Source organism: Aedes aegypti, chromosome 1 (genome assembly GCF_002204515.2).
Source record: "Aedes aegypti strain LVP_AGWG chromosome 1, AaegL5.0 Primary Assembly, whole genome shotgun sequence".
NCBI classification, from domain to species: Eukaryota; Metazoa; Arthropoda; class Insecta; order Diptera; family Culicidae; genus Aedes; species Aedes aegypti.
Window position 1 is genome coordinate 194,123,082 of NC_035107.1, and position 13,661 is coordinate 194,136,742.

Here is a 13,661-nt window from a genome sequence, read left to right on the forward strand (position 1 = left end):
TGGCCATAACTCAAAAACGAAAAAAAGTGCATTCCAAAAATTTCAGTGATTAAAGCTTATAGAATTACCTTCTCGAAAATATTTTTTTGAAAATTTTCCACGAGTTCGAGCATAGTTTTTCCGGCTTTTCTTTACAAATTTTCCCAACGGTGGAAAATTTTGTGGAAAACTTTTTCCAGTTCATATTTTTTTTGGATTTTTGAGAAAACTGGCTCAAATTTTCATATAAAAACTTTGTTTCTACGATGCTTTGTTCTTGAGTTATGATTTTTCAAAGTAAGTAGTGTCAAGGGAAAACAAAAAATTTCCACCTGAGTTTTCCGGAAAAATAGGCGAATTTTGAATTTTTCTCAATTTTTTTTTTATTCATATATCCATGAGCCCTGCCTGTGGAAAAAGTTTCATGAAAATCTGAGACCCTTCGGCCCAATTTGTACGATAATAAAAAAAAATCCCCAACTGCTTGATGTACATTTGAATGAACATTCTCGGCGTCTAACATTTTTTCCCATATTGAATGTAAGCAGTATCTATTCTGAAACTGAAATGAGTCTTATATGTTCATGTCCCGTTTGCTTTATGTGGCGCCTGTACAACAACCAAGCATTTACAACTGGTACATCAAGGTGTGTGCATTGTACTCTGTAGCCAAAGTAACAGCTCTGTAGTGAAGCGGGTCCGCTTTGTGGTACATCAAGCAAATGACAAAAACTCTAGTATACTATTTCTTGGTGCCGGGTTGTGGTATGTAGGTATTAGGTAGAGCAACCAAGAAATCATTCAGATCGATGTCGATAGGTTAGAACAGAATTGAAGAAAATGTCGTTATGTTCCCAATTGATCACCAGTGATTCACATAATTTTCTACAAAACTAATAGTTTTGTGTAAAGAATATTATAAAAACTCTATTGAGTTAAGGTGAAACAGTTTAGAATCAACTTCTGAGATTGCACTAAAACTTCAAAGGCACAAATCTCGCGTAAAAAGCGTCCAATAGCAGTGCGCTTTTTATTTTGGCTTTGTGCACTAGCAGAAAGCTTAAAATAAAAAGTTCAGAAACTTTTGTCAACTATTTCTCCAGTTATGTGCCTTTGAAAACGTGAGTAGGTGCACAAGTCGGCCATTGTGGCGGCCATCTTTGAATTCCGAGATGTTTCACCTTAAATGACTCAATCGAGCTTGTTTTTTTTTTTATATTTGTTTGGTAAAAATAATGTTTATGTTTCTAAATATATAAGTTTCAAAATCCACTATATTTAAAATTGAAAAAAAACGCCGTCATTATTTAGATTGCTATGCTTTAATTAGAAATCCAAGTGATTATTGTTGATGAAACTTAGTATATTATTTCATAAAACATCTGTTGAGAAAATCGATTTGATCTAGCTTGTCCAGTTTATATACGATCAATGCAAAGTGGTGGATCACCTGTGTTTCCATGGGAAGGAAATTATTAAAGCAACCCCAATCATATTTCTTCCAAACTTTTCTTTTGCTTCATCGGGTAGATGATGAAATAAGTTCAATTATGGTGAAGCGATGAATCCAAGTCAAGAGCTGTGGATCCATTTTGAAAGATTTCTCAAAGCTTTCGTTCAATTAACAACATGTGATATAATTCAATAAATTTCACTTAAATTTATTCATTTAAATTACCAAAAACTAATATTACAGAAACATACAGATTCCGTTACTTCTTTTTCTGTAAATTATTGCTGCTAAAATTAAACATTTTCTGACTTTGTTTTATACCTTTCGCTATCCTGCTGTTGGGGTGCAGAGTTTTCTTCATAGTAGAGCCCTCACCCGCAGTAGTGTCCTCACCTTGGCCCTGTTTTCGCGCAAAGAACTTATTTCCTTTTCCTTTCTGAGGCAACGGTCTAGAGCCTCCCTGGAACCGATTGTAATCTACTTGGCCATAATCGAACGGAACGGGCTTGTTCGAGCTTTGCTTGAATTCTTTTTGGCCGGCCTTGCCTTGTTTCTTGAATTTCTTCTTTTTATTCTTACCCTTTCTTCCGCCATTGGCAAAGCTATTGTTCTGACTACTCTGTCCTGACACGTTCCGTTCGTCTTCTTCATCGTCTTCATCGCTCGCTGCATCTTCGTGGTCATTGTTCTGCTCAACCGTTGGTTTAATCTGCAGCGGGAACTCTCCCTTAGAGCGACGATCTGTCTTTTCCTTCTTCTTCGGAGGTTCAAAGTTGCTGAACCGGATTTTGTCTGCCGATTCGGTCTGCACAAGCTTTCGTTTGGCTTCCCTTTCTTCCTGTCTTTTCTGGGCTTTCAATGGTAGTTTAGAGTCCATAACAGGTTCGGACTTAACTTCTGTGGACTCAACTGGTTTATCTGTTTCCTGCTTAACAACCGGTTTTAATCGCTTATCCTGCTCTTCCTCTTCGGGTTCCTCGTTTTGATACCGGTTTCGGCAGGTCTCCAGATGTCTTTCATAGGGAGTGTTGAATTTACGATCCTGGTATGAAAGGTATATGGACCCATTCAAGCTCTGATTGCCGTCTAGTTGCTGAAAAAAAAAAATTAAAACAATTAATGATGTATAAATAACATATAAGTTGTCAACCACGAATTGGACCAAAGTGCTTCATCAGCCAATTATTTTTCAGTAATGGAAGAATTTCCAGGTACCCATACAAGGCTATTAAATCAATTGAATTCAGATACTCAATGTGGGTCGTAATAGCCATAACGGTAAACGCGCAGCTATTTAGTAAGACCAAGCTGAGGGTCGTGGTTGGAATGCCACCGGTGGAAGATCTTTTCGCAAGGGATTTTTATTACTTCCTTGAGCATAGAGCATTAACCCTCTAATACCCAAATTTTTATTTTCGATCTAAATATCATTTTTAGTTATCTAAAATCGTTCTAAACATGTTTTGGGCAATGATTTATTTTTATTCGCAAATCTATGAATTTTGGTTTTTGATTTTTATAATTTTTATTTTTGAACATCCCTATCCTTTTTATTTTTTTCTTAAAGCCTCTTCTAGTTACTGATTTTTGCCAAAAATAAAAATTCAAATTTTGACAGTACTTTTATATATTATAATAAATATTCAATTTTTATCTGTTATTTTTTTTTAATTTTCCGTGTAAATAACGGAAAAACAGGTTTGAAATTATTTTAATACCACCAAGCTCTTCTTCTGTGATAGGTTTATCGTAGAAAAATGTAAAATGTACGATTTTGTATATTACACATTAAATAAACGCCAGGCATTTGTAGGTTATATAAGAATACAATTTTTCAAACAATTTAAAAAAATACAAAAAAGTTCCAAAGTTTTAAAAAACTTTTCTTATATGCGTGTTATGAGTTAAGGTTTAAGCCAAAAATAAAATCATTTTGATTTCCGAGCTACGAAAAAATACACAAAATTCCAAAGTGTACCCCGTCTAAAGGCGGGGTTGGGTATTAGAGGGTTAAATATGATAACTCACCTTAGCTTGATAATGGGCTTCAATGAAGTTCGCCATCTTGGTATCTTCCGACATGTTACTGTCCAGAATCAATCTACCCTTCTCGTCCAAGGTTCTCGTTTTGGATTCTTCGAAAACGCCCGCATCCGGCTGTTCCTTCAGCATACCGGCCAATACCTTCTCGCAAACTCCAATCTTGCTGGTCGAGTTTAGTAAGGTAGGCAGATTGGTCTCCAGGTGCACTCCTTGGCTTGAATCGTGAGGACAGAATAGCGGATTGTTCAAATCGAACGTCGACTGCATTTTGTGGCGGGTATCTTTCTGGTGCTCGATTGCTGCCGCAACCGATTTATTCAGCGATATCTCTCTGGCCTTGAGGATGATTTGATGGATGGTGTGAAGATGCTGTCGCACAAGCGACGGAACCGGCGTACAGCAAGCAATGATTCCTTGCATCTCGCGAGGCAACTTGGAAGCGATGTCCAGTGCCATGTGCTGAGGTAGAACGTATCCGGGAGATTCATCCTCCTGGCGAGCTAGCTTGTCTCTCCAGTAGAGGATCTCCCGGAAGGCGTACATCTGGCGCTGATCGAACACATGCTTCGACCGACGGTAGATATTCATGATGGCGTCTTCGTTAATGACCGGCTTCACGTAACGCTGTTTGCACATGTAGGTAGATTTGTTGTACACGGTTGGCAGAAAGCTGGCGCCTTTTGCGATCAGCTCGTTCCGCATGCGATCGTAGATGTACAGAAGATAGTGGGTGTCCTTGCGGGCGTACTCGATGAAATTGTGCGGTATTGGACGGATTCGCCAATCCGCCAATTGGTACGCCTTATCGGTATCAATGTTGCAATAGTGCTTTAATAGAAACTGTAAACCGATTCTCGAGAACTCCAGAACCTGTAGAAAAGGGGATGGTATGGGATAAATTATTGTTGATTAAATCATACTTAGAAGAGAGTAATTCTTGCTGAAGCTAAGTCGCCATCGGCACATATCGTTAAAATTTATATTTGTGTCACTGTTCGCTACAATGTCAAAACTAGATGAGGAGCGTTTTGAAGAGGTGAAATAGCTTATTTTTTAAAAAATCGTAGATATTTCTTTAGGTGATACTTCATATATCATTTAAAATCAACAGGAAACTTTTTTTGAATAAGGGGGAAATCAGCAATCTGGACCCCTGAGAAGGTAACTCAGGGAGTGTGGGGATGCCGCATCCCCACTGTACGTGAGCAATTTTAGCTAAATTGCTCAAGTGGTGTACATAGTTCACCGACATTATTCTTGGCCTCAGACCCTTATATTCCCGGAACCACCCTACAAATTTTTTTTCTGGGAGGGGCCAGAAGTAGCCTAGGCAAACTGCTTCTCATAGTCAACTGAAACAATATTACAGGGGACCAGTCTCGGCAGGGCTAATCCTCTGCAGCCAACTGTTGGTCGGCGCGACATAGGCGCTGCAATTCTAGCATAAAGTGAGTGACAACCGTAGTTTCTGTATTCCAGCACTCTGCATCCGCACACATTCTCTGGATTATATTGTCAAGGGACGTGTCCCCTCCGCATGTAGCGAGAATGCGATCTCTCAAAACCAGCACAATTGGTACATGAGGGATTCTGCATGCCCGAACCTATGCAGGTTCTGCCTATAACAAGTATGTCAAAAACAAAATCAGATGGAAAAACTGCGTCAGGTGGAAGTTCACTTCCCCATGGTTTCTTTTATACCAATCTGACAAATTTGGTGTAAGCCGAAGGGTCCATCTACATTTAGTGGAGTTTTCCCATTTCCGTTGCGTTGTCTCTACACGCGTAGCGGACTCCTCTGGTCTCTTTAGAAACCTTTCGGTATGCGCTTGCTATTCCTAAGCACATGAACCTATACGTGCTTTACATCCGCCTTCTGTTCGTTCAAAGCACTTTTGACCAGATTGGTCCTCCATACACCAGTATCGATAGCGCCACGCTTGCCAGGAGGTTGCGTTTACTAGCAATTACAGCAGAGCTGTTAGACATCATCCTCGAAAGCGCCGCTAAAGCCAACGTGGCTAGCAAAGCTGAGTTTGTCATTGATCATCACGCCAAGATGCCTAAGGAATCACTTGGACTATATGGTGCAATTACCTACCGAGATAAGCGCCCGTTGCTCGGACTTGTGGTTGTTGACCACCACCACCTCAGTCTTGCGACGTACCAGTCCTAGTTTCCTAGACTTCATCCATTTCTCAACTATGGAGATAGAGTATGCTGCTGTCAACTCTACTTCCTCCATCGATTCGCCATAGACCACTAGGGTGATGTCGTCGGCGAAGGCAACAATTTTCACACCCCTCAGAAGAGGCAGCTTCAGTACATTGCATTCCGTAACATCGGGCTCATGGTTGAACCTTGAAGTACTTCCACGGTAATCCAAACGCTTTTCTGCCCCTCCTCTGTGTCATACAGTAGAATCCTAGCATCAAAATAACTTTCTAGAAGCTTAAACAACTTCCCAGCTTGCGCTGTTGAACGTATTCTTTACATCTAGAGTGACAACCGCGGATGCCGCTCCTTTTATGCTCGATTGCCACCTCAGCTGTCTGAACAACGGACTGGATGGCGTCCAGAGTAAATTTACCTTTCCTGAATCCAAACTGGTTGTTGGACAGGCCGTCCGCACTCTCCGTATACGGTAATAGCCTGTTGAGAATCAACCTCTCCAATAACTTGCCGTCGTATCTAGTAGAAAGGTAGGTCTATACGCCGACGGGTCAACTGGTGGTTTCTCCGCCTTTAGTAGTAGCACCAATTTCCGTCGCTTCAATACATCCGGGAAGATTCCTTGATCTATGCAACGTTGCATCGCGGTTCTGAACATGTCCGGATCCGCATTAATTGCCGCTTTAAAGGCAACATTTGGAAAACCATCGGGTCCCGGTGCCTTGTTTGACACGAATAATCTCACGACTTCTGCTATCTCTTCGTTCGTCACCCTCGCCACTTCTTCTCCTTCATCTACCGCATACGGCGCTGGGCGATGGGCTTGTGGGATGGTGCGGGAAGAGTACATCGATTATCGATCACAGCAACTCGGGCGACTTCTCTTGGGGCGCTATGGCACCCTTGGTCTTAGCCATTACCGCTCTGTAGGCGTTACCCCAGGGACTCGAATTGGCACTCTGGCATACACAATCAAAGCATGCCCGTTTTGGACTCTTGATTTCCTTTTTGAGAGCTAACTTTGCCTCTCTGAATGCGGCAACGCGTTCTTCTCTTTGTTCTTCTGTGTGTGCGCGTTGCATTCTTCGTCTAGTCCGAAGGCAGATTGCTCGAAGATTTGTAATTGATTCGCACCACCAGTACACCGGCGGCCTGTTCTCTCTAAGAGGGGCTTTTCTCGGCATGGAAGCATCACACGCTCGTGATATCACAGCAACTAGCTCTTCGTCGTTTAGGTCTATAGTGTTTCGTTCGCGCCTCAGGGCTTCGGTGAATACTTTGCCGTCGAAGCGCGCTGTTTTCCATCCTCGAGCTTGGGTCGATTTACATAGCGCTGCCTTCCACCCGCCTGGTATTATACTATAGCGAATCCAATGATGATCACTTTGAGTATGACCGTCATCAACGCGCCAGTGCATGGTACCATGGCCTTTTTTTTTACCTTCGGTGCCGCATTTACGGCACAGCTTGCTTCTGTCGGGACCATTGCATTTCCACGACTAATGGCCCTTCCCGGAAGACTTGAAGCAAACTTCAGGAGGCTGTTGTCATACAGTCAGCAAACCAACTAGCCTACCTTGAGTATACCAAAGTTCTTTGCATTGTTAGCCTCTGCAACCGACAGCCTTATTGTAGCCACCTGGGCCCTTTCTAAGGTGGATGGCCTTACTGGCTACGTCGATGTCACACTGCTCTTTGAGGGCAACCGAGACCACCGATGCATCGGTGATTTCATCCAGATTTTTACACTGGAGAGTCGCTTCTGCAGTTAGGGATCTTACATCAATCTCGTGGCCAAGTACTTCTTGTGCCAGTTGTTTATAAACTGCACCCTTTTGCTTGGCGTCCTACTTGAAGGCTACGATCATTTCACCAATCCTAGTCCACCTCATGCTCCGCACATCTGCGCCCAATGGCGATAACTTCTCCGTGCTTCGCATCGCCTTTAGAACCTCGGCGTACTTCGCTTCCTCCGTCTTGATAACTAGGGCCTCGCCTAAACTCCTAACATTCCTTACCTTCCCGATAACCACAAGGACGTGGCCGCCGCCGTTATTGACTTTTAAATTTTGAGCTCTCGATTTGTACACATTGTGAATGGTAAGCTAATTCCAAGTCCCATTCATTACATCTTTGTGCAATTTCGATTGTTCTTATCAATCAACTTGAAATAAGGTTTATTCCGTCAGTAACCTTCTTTTATTGTTTGTTGAATAATGGAAACCATTATATTTAACTCATACGAAACAAAAGCATGAAACGAGCTCACCAGTTGATGTTCTATCCTAGACTGTCCAAAAGTCTGGTGACATGCCCGGCCCACAGCAACCTCCCAGTTTTTGCGAGGTGAACGATGGTTGGTTCTCCCAGCAGCTGGTGCAACTCATGGTTCATTCGCCTTCTCCACGTTCCGTCTTCCATCTTCACTCCGCCGTAGATTGTCCGCAACACCAAGGGCACGTTGATCCTCTGCACGTAGGGTCCATGTTTCGTGCCAATGGAGGAGTACCGGTCAGCGTCCTGTAGATGGTTAACTTCGTGCGATGGCGAACATTGCTCGATCGAGGCGTTCTGTGGAGTCCAAAGTAGGCACAATTTCCAGCAACGAAGCTTCTCCGGATTTCTCTGCTGGTGTCGTAGTCGGCGGTCACCAGTGAGCCCAAGTACACGAATTCTTCGACAACCTCAAGTTCATCACCATCAATATGAATTCGAGGTGAGGGACGTGCCGTGTCTTCTCTTGAGCCCCTCGCTATCATGTACTTCGTCTTCGACACATTGATGTTCAGTCCGATTCGCCTAGCTTCAGCCCTTAGTCTGATGTACGTATCCGCCATCGTCTCAAAGTTGCGTGCAACTATATCAATGTCTTCGGCGAAACCAAGTAACAGAACGGACTTTTTGAAGATCGTGCCACTCGCGTCTATCCCCGCTCTTCTTATCACACTCTCTAAACGCAATGTTGAACAGTAAACACGAAAGGCCATCACCTTGCCGTAACCCTCTACGAGATTCGAAGGGACTCGGGAGTGTCCCTGATACTCGGACTACGCACATCACTCGCTCCATCGTCGCCCTGATCAATCTTATCAGTTTATCCGGGAAACCGTATTCGTGCATAATCTGCCATAGCTGGTCTCGATCGATTGTATCATAGGCCGATTTGAAATCGATGAATAAATGATGTGTGGGTACATTGTATTCGCGGCATTTCTGCAACAACTGGCGGATGGCGAATATTTGGTCCGTTGTTGCTCGTTCGCCCATAAATCCTGTCTGATATTGCCCAACGAATTCTGTAGCAATTGGTGATAGACGGCGGCATAGAGTTTGGGAGGCGGAGCTCGTAATTGTGATCGCACGATAATTGGCGCAATCCCGCTCTTGCCAATGCATTACCACCCAGTGTTGTCACAAGTACAGATTTATCTGGAAAGGTACAGATTTTCGAATAGTTTTTGGTACAGATTCTGTACGGTACAGATTACAGATTTTCACCGAGAAGTACAGATTGGTACAAATTTTTGGAATTGGCGATTTTTGTAACACAAAATTTTAAAGATGCTTGAAATTAGAAACTAATTTCCACGAAACTATTATTGAAAGATACTATTTCCATTGAATTTAATATCTAAATAGTTAGATTATTTCAATAAAAACTGTTTTAAATTTCCAAATAAATTAGGATTAAAGTTTCTTTCAACAATTAATATGGTGTGTGTGGTACAGATTTTGGGTACAGATTTTCAGAATCTCTGGTACAGATAAAATAGATTTTTGAGCCTACGGTACAGATATAAATGTGGCAACACTGTTACCACCGTATTTTAGCAGCTCGCTCGGTAGTTGGTCCACTCCAGCGGCTTTGTTGTTTTCAACCGTCTAATCTCCGTTTTTACCTCTTGGAGATCTAGAGGTGGAAGTCTTTCGTCGTCCGCGCGTGCTTCCAAAGTTATTTCCGTGCCACCTTCGCTACTGGCCACATCACCATTGAGGTGCTCGTCGTAGTGCTGCCGCCACTTTTCGACCACCTCACGTTCGTTCGTGAGAAGATTTTCGTCACAGTCTCTGAACATATCGGCTTGTGGCACAAAGCCGTTGCGCGAACGGTTAAGCTTCTCGTAAAACTTCCGTGTGTTTTTAGCGCGGAACAGCTCTGCCATCGCTTCGCGATCTCGTTTTTTTCATGGCGCTTCTTTCTTCAGAAGATCGAGTTTTGTCCGTGCTTCGTTCGCTCTCGTGCGGTGTTGCAGCATTCTCGCCTATGCTGCATTCTTCAACTGCTCGCATTCGCCGTCGTACCAGTCGTTTCTCTGATTCAGGGCCGCTGGACCTAGTGTTGCTGTTGCGGTGCTACCTATGGCGAATCTTATGTGCCTCCAGCAATCTTCAAGAGTGGCGGCGCCAAGCTGTTTTCCGTTGGTAGGGCCACTTCTAACTGCTGCGCGTATTCTTGGGCTACCTCTGAGTCTCGTAGCCGCTCGATGTTGAGCCGCGGCGTTCGACTTCGACGCGAGTTGGTCACCGTCGAAAGCTTTGAGCGCATACATATAGCAACTAGGTAGTGATCCGAATCTACATTCGCACTGCGGTATGTGCGAACATTGGTGATGTCAGAGATGAATTTTTCGTCGATTAGAACGTGGTCGATTTGATTCTCGGTTAGATTATCGGATGATCTCCAGGTGGCCTTATGGATATTTTTGGGGGAAGAAGGTGCTTCGGACTACCATACAACGTGAGGCTGCAAAGTTGATGCATCGTTTTCCGCTGTTGTTAGATACGGCGTGCAGACTGTTCGCCCAATCACCGGTCTGTACATCTCCTCTCGTCCTACCTGTGCGTTAATGTCGCCAACAACGATTTTCACGTCACGCGGCGAGCATCCGTCATATATCTGCTCCAGCTAAGCGTAAAACGTCTCCTTCTCGTCATCGGGTCTCCCTTCGTGTGGGCAGTGTACGTTGATGATGCTGTAGTTGAAGAAACGGCCTTTTATCCTCATCTTACACATCCTTGCGTTGATCGGCTGCCACCCGATAACGCGTTGCCGCATCTTGCCCAACACTATGAAGCCAGTTCCTAGCTCATTTGTGGTGCCACAGCTTTGGCAGAAGGTAGCCGTAGTTTTTTTTCACGGGTTGCTTATTTGGCCTACGCCAACACTCCTGTCTCGCCGGAGCGCCATCGTGCCAACTTTGTTTAACGTCCAAACTAACACTTGGACGATCACGCTGATGGGGCTACCACCTTGAATTTAGCAGTGCGCGATTCAGCATTTCTTGCTCAGCCGTTGGATACCAGAACAGACGCTGTTTGGGCCGCACCTCCTGGTGAACAGACGCTCGAGACGTACCTCCTCAATCTAGCTGATGTCAGAAGGACAACAGTGCCCATATAATCATATAATCGTGTCCCAGGCTACTGTCCAATAAGAAGTTATCATGAAATGGGTTTCAGGTGATTTGCGTCGAATCAAAAGAAAATTGCGTTCGATCTGAACTGCATCTTCATTAATACTAGGAAAAATGCACTGAAGTAAAACATCAATTTGGTTCTATTATTTTTCGTTGGACGAGATGCTTAGCGATTTTGAGTTTTGGCTCCCCTATGCTTTAACGATGCTAATTAGAAACATGTCAAAGATGTTATAAGAATCCTTCAACAAATATTAATTCCAACTATGTGTGCCGATGGCGGCCTAGATTCAGCAAGACTTAATTACTAAAGATGTACAAACCTTCGCAGCTTCGCCCGTGTCGAACATATTCACAATATACAAAGACAAGTCCCGCTGGAGCCACTCAATGTCGCTTATCGCGCCATGAAGTACTTTGACCACTTTGGGATTGGTGAATACCTCGTTCAGAATGTGCAACTCCTCGCGAAGGGCCAGCGTATCGATAATGTAATCTTTGCTTCTCGTCGAAATCTGCATTAGACAAGTGAAGCCTTGATACGTCCGGTACGAGTGGTGTTCCAAATCGATGGCGAGCTCCTTGGCTGCTTTCAATTCCTTTAAAAGACCTGGCAGTTGGCTTTCCTTGTCTATTATATCCAAAGGTGTACTCTCAAGCTTCAGCGGTTCTTCGGGTTCAACCTCTTTCAGAGCTTCTTTCGAGGGTTCAAATCTGTCCAGCTCAAACTCATAGGGATGCAGATAGCTGACGATGTTCCCGGCTTCGTCATACTCCGGCAGAACTGCCAGCGGTTTCATCGAATTTGGCTTCTCCTTGATTTTGGGAACGAACGGGTTGAGCGGGGAGTTATCTACCGGAACTTTGAAGTTGACTTGGGGTCTTTGTATATTCGTTCCTGTGACGAGGGTAGCTTTAACCACAGCAGCAACAGAAGCTGCCGGTGTTTTACTGGCGTTGTTCCAGCTGCCACTGAGACGCTGCCGAGGTTCTGCCGGGAGCTGTATTTCACTCTGCACCAGAACCGTTTCATGTTTCTTCTTGATGCCGGCCACTTCGTCCAGGTTGGAGTTGATACGTTCGAGCATGGAATCGTTGAACTCCTGTAGGAGCTCAAACTTTTCCTCTCGATCACGGACGACGATGTTTCCCTTGATTTCGTGTAGTTTCAGAACGTCCGAAATCATGTGCAGGACCTTGTTGGCCTGGGTGTCCATGATCCGGACGAACGATGGATGCGTATCATACAGGTCCCGGGAGTTTCCCGACGGTAGAGCCAGTACAGATTTCATACCGTCGAGGAGCAGTTTTTGGCCACCCTGTGAATGAAGATGATATGATATGTTAGCAATTGGAAATAAAAGTTTAGAAAGCAAACTTGGAGTGAACGGTGAACCTTCAATCATTACTACGACATGTAAAAGTTATTCTATCACAAATTTTCTCAAGAATTTCGTTCAATTCAAGATACTATCAACATTTCAGTATGCAATTTTTCCGGATGATTACCTCAGAAATATTCTAAAGATTCAACCAACAATCCCAAGATCCTAAACCTTCCAGCAATTGTTTCATCTGTTTTGCTAGGATTTTTTTCTTCAGAGATGCTTCCACTGATTTTTTTATGATTTTACCTACATTCCGCAAGTTTGTTGGATCAACAGACGCTACTGAGAAAGTTTCAACGGAAGCTAACCGAGTTTCAACACGAAGAAAAATCAAGAATCAATATTAACCTCCTTTTCCAAAGCAGCCTAGTGTCGGTAGCGAATTATGTTAAAATTTAATATTGATATTGTTGCATAAAATGATGTCCTGATTTTATCATTCAAAAGGAATACAGCACAATACTTGAACAGCTTTCCGGATTACGATACATATCGAAATAACTCAACAAAATACTCACATCCGTGTAGGTCCGTATGGGACTGGCATCGATGGGCGGAATGGACCGAGAGCCTCCTCCGGTTTCGGGCGTAGGCTGCGCCGATTTAGGCCTACTAGGGCCTTTCGCCGGTGTATTCGATTTCCGCGAATTCATTCCTGCCGGCTGATAAAGCTATCAACCTTCTGAAACACTCTTTTTTTCACTGAATTCAATGGAAAATAAAACTAACGAGTTGATGCGAAACGTGAGCGGAGACGTAAAAACAAAAGCACACTTTTTGATCGGTCGCGCACAAACTGACAGATTGCTTTCTTACATATATGTCGACTGGCAGTGCTTCATGGGCACGCTTTAACACGTAAACAGAGGAGATGTTAGCCGTTTCTAATTTGGTGTCATCCAGTGTTGCCACAAGTACAGATTTATCTGGAAAGGTACAGATTTTCTGATAATTTTTGGTACAGATTCTGTACGGTACAGATTGCAGATTTTCACGAAAAAGTACAGATTGGTACAGATTTTTGAAATTTATGATTTTTTTAACAAGATGCGTGAAATACGGACCTAATTTCCTCAAAATTATTATTGAATGATATTATTTCCATAGAATTTAATAATAATTATACAATCACTGACATTATTTCAATAAAAACTATAATAAGTTTCCAATTCAATTAGGATTTTAATGGTTTCCTTCTGAGAGAGAGGA

The 13,661-nt window shown here is 43.2% G+C and overlaps 1 protein-coding gene across 2 annotated transcripts; it reads right to left on the reverse strand.

Moving 5' to 3' along the window:
• Positions 1-1,616: 1,616 nt before the first annotated feature.
• Positions 1,617-13,251, reverse strand: LOC5572733 (exosome component 10). Of its 2 annotated transcripts, XM_021856234.1 has the most exons (5): positions 13,078-13,251; positions 12,971-13,041; positions 11,388-12,383; positions 3,461-4,345; positions 1,617-2,525 (listed from the first exon to the last, which is right to left on the reverse strand). In XM_021856234.1, the coding sequence occupies exons 1-5, from the start codon at positions 13,103-13,105 to the stop codon at positions 1,692-1,694; spliced, it is 2,814 nt and encodes a 937-aa protein (XP_021711926.1). In that variant the 5' UTR covers positions 13,106-13,251; the 3' UTR covers positions 1,617-1,691. The 2 variants fall into 2 exon arrangements, with proteins under 2 accessions (XP_021711926.1, XP_001660547.2); XM_001660497.2 differs by having other exon boundaries at positions 12,971-13,251.
• Positions 13,252-13,661: the final 410 nt, after the last annotated feature.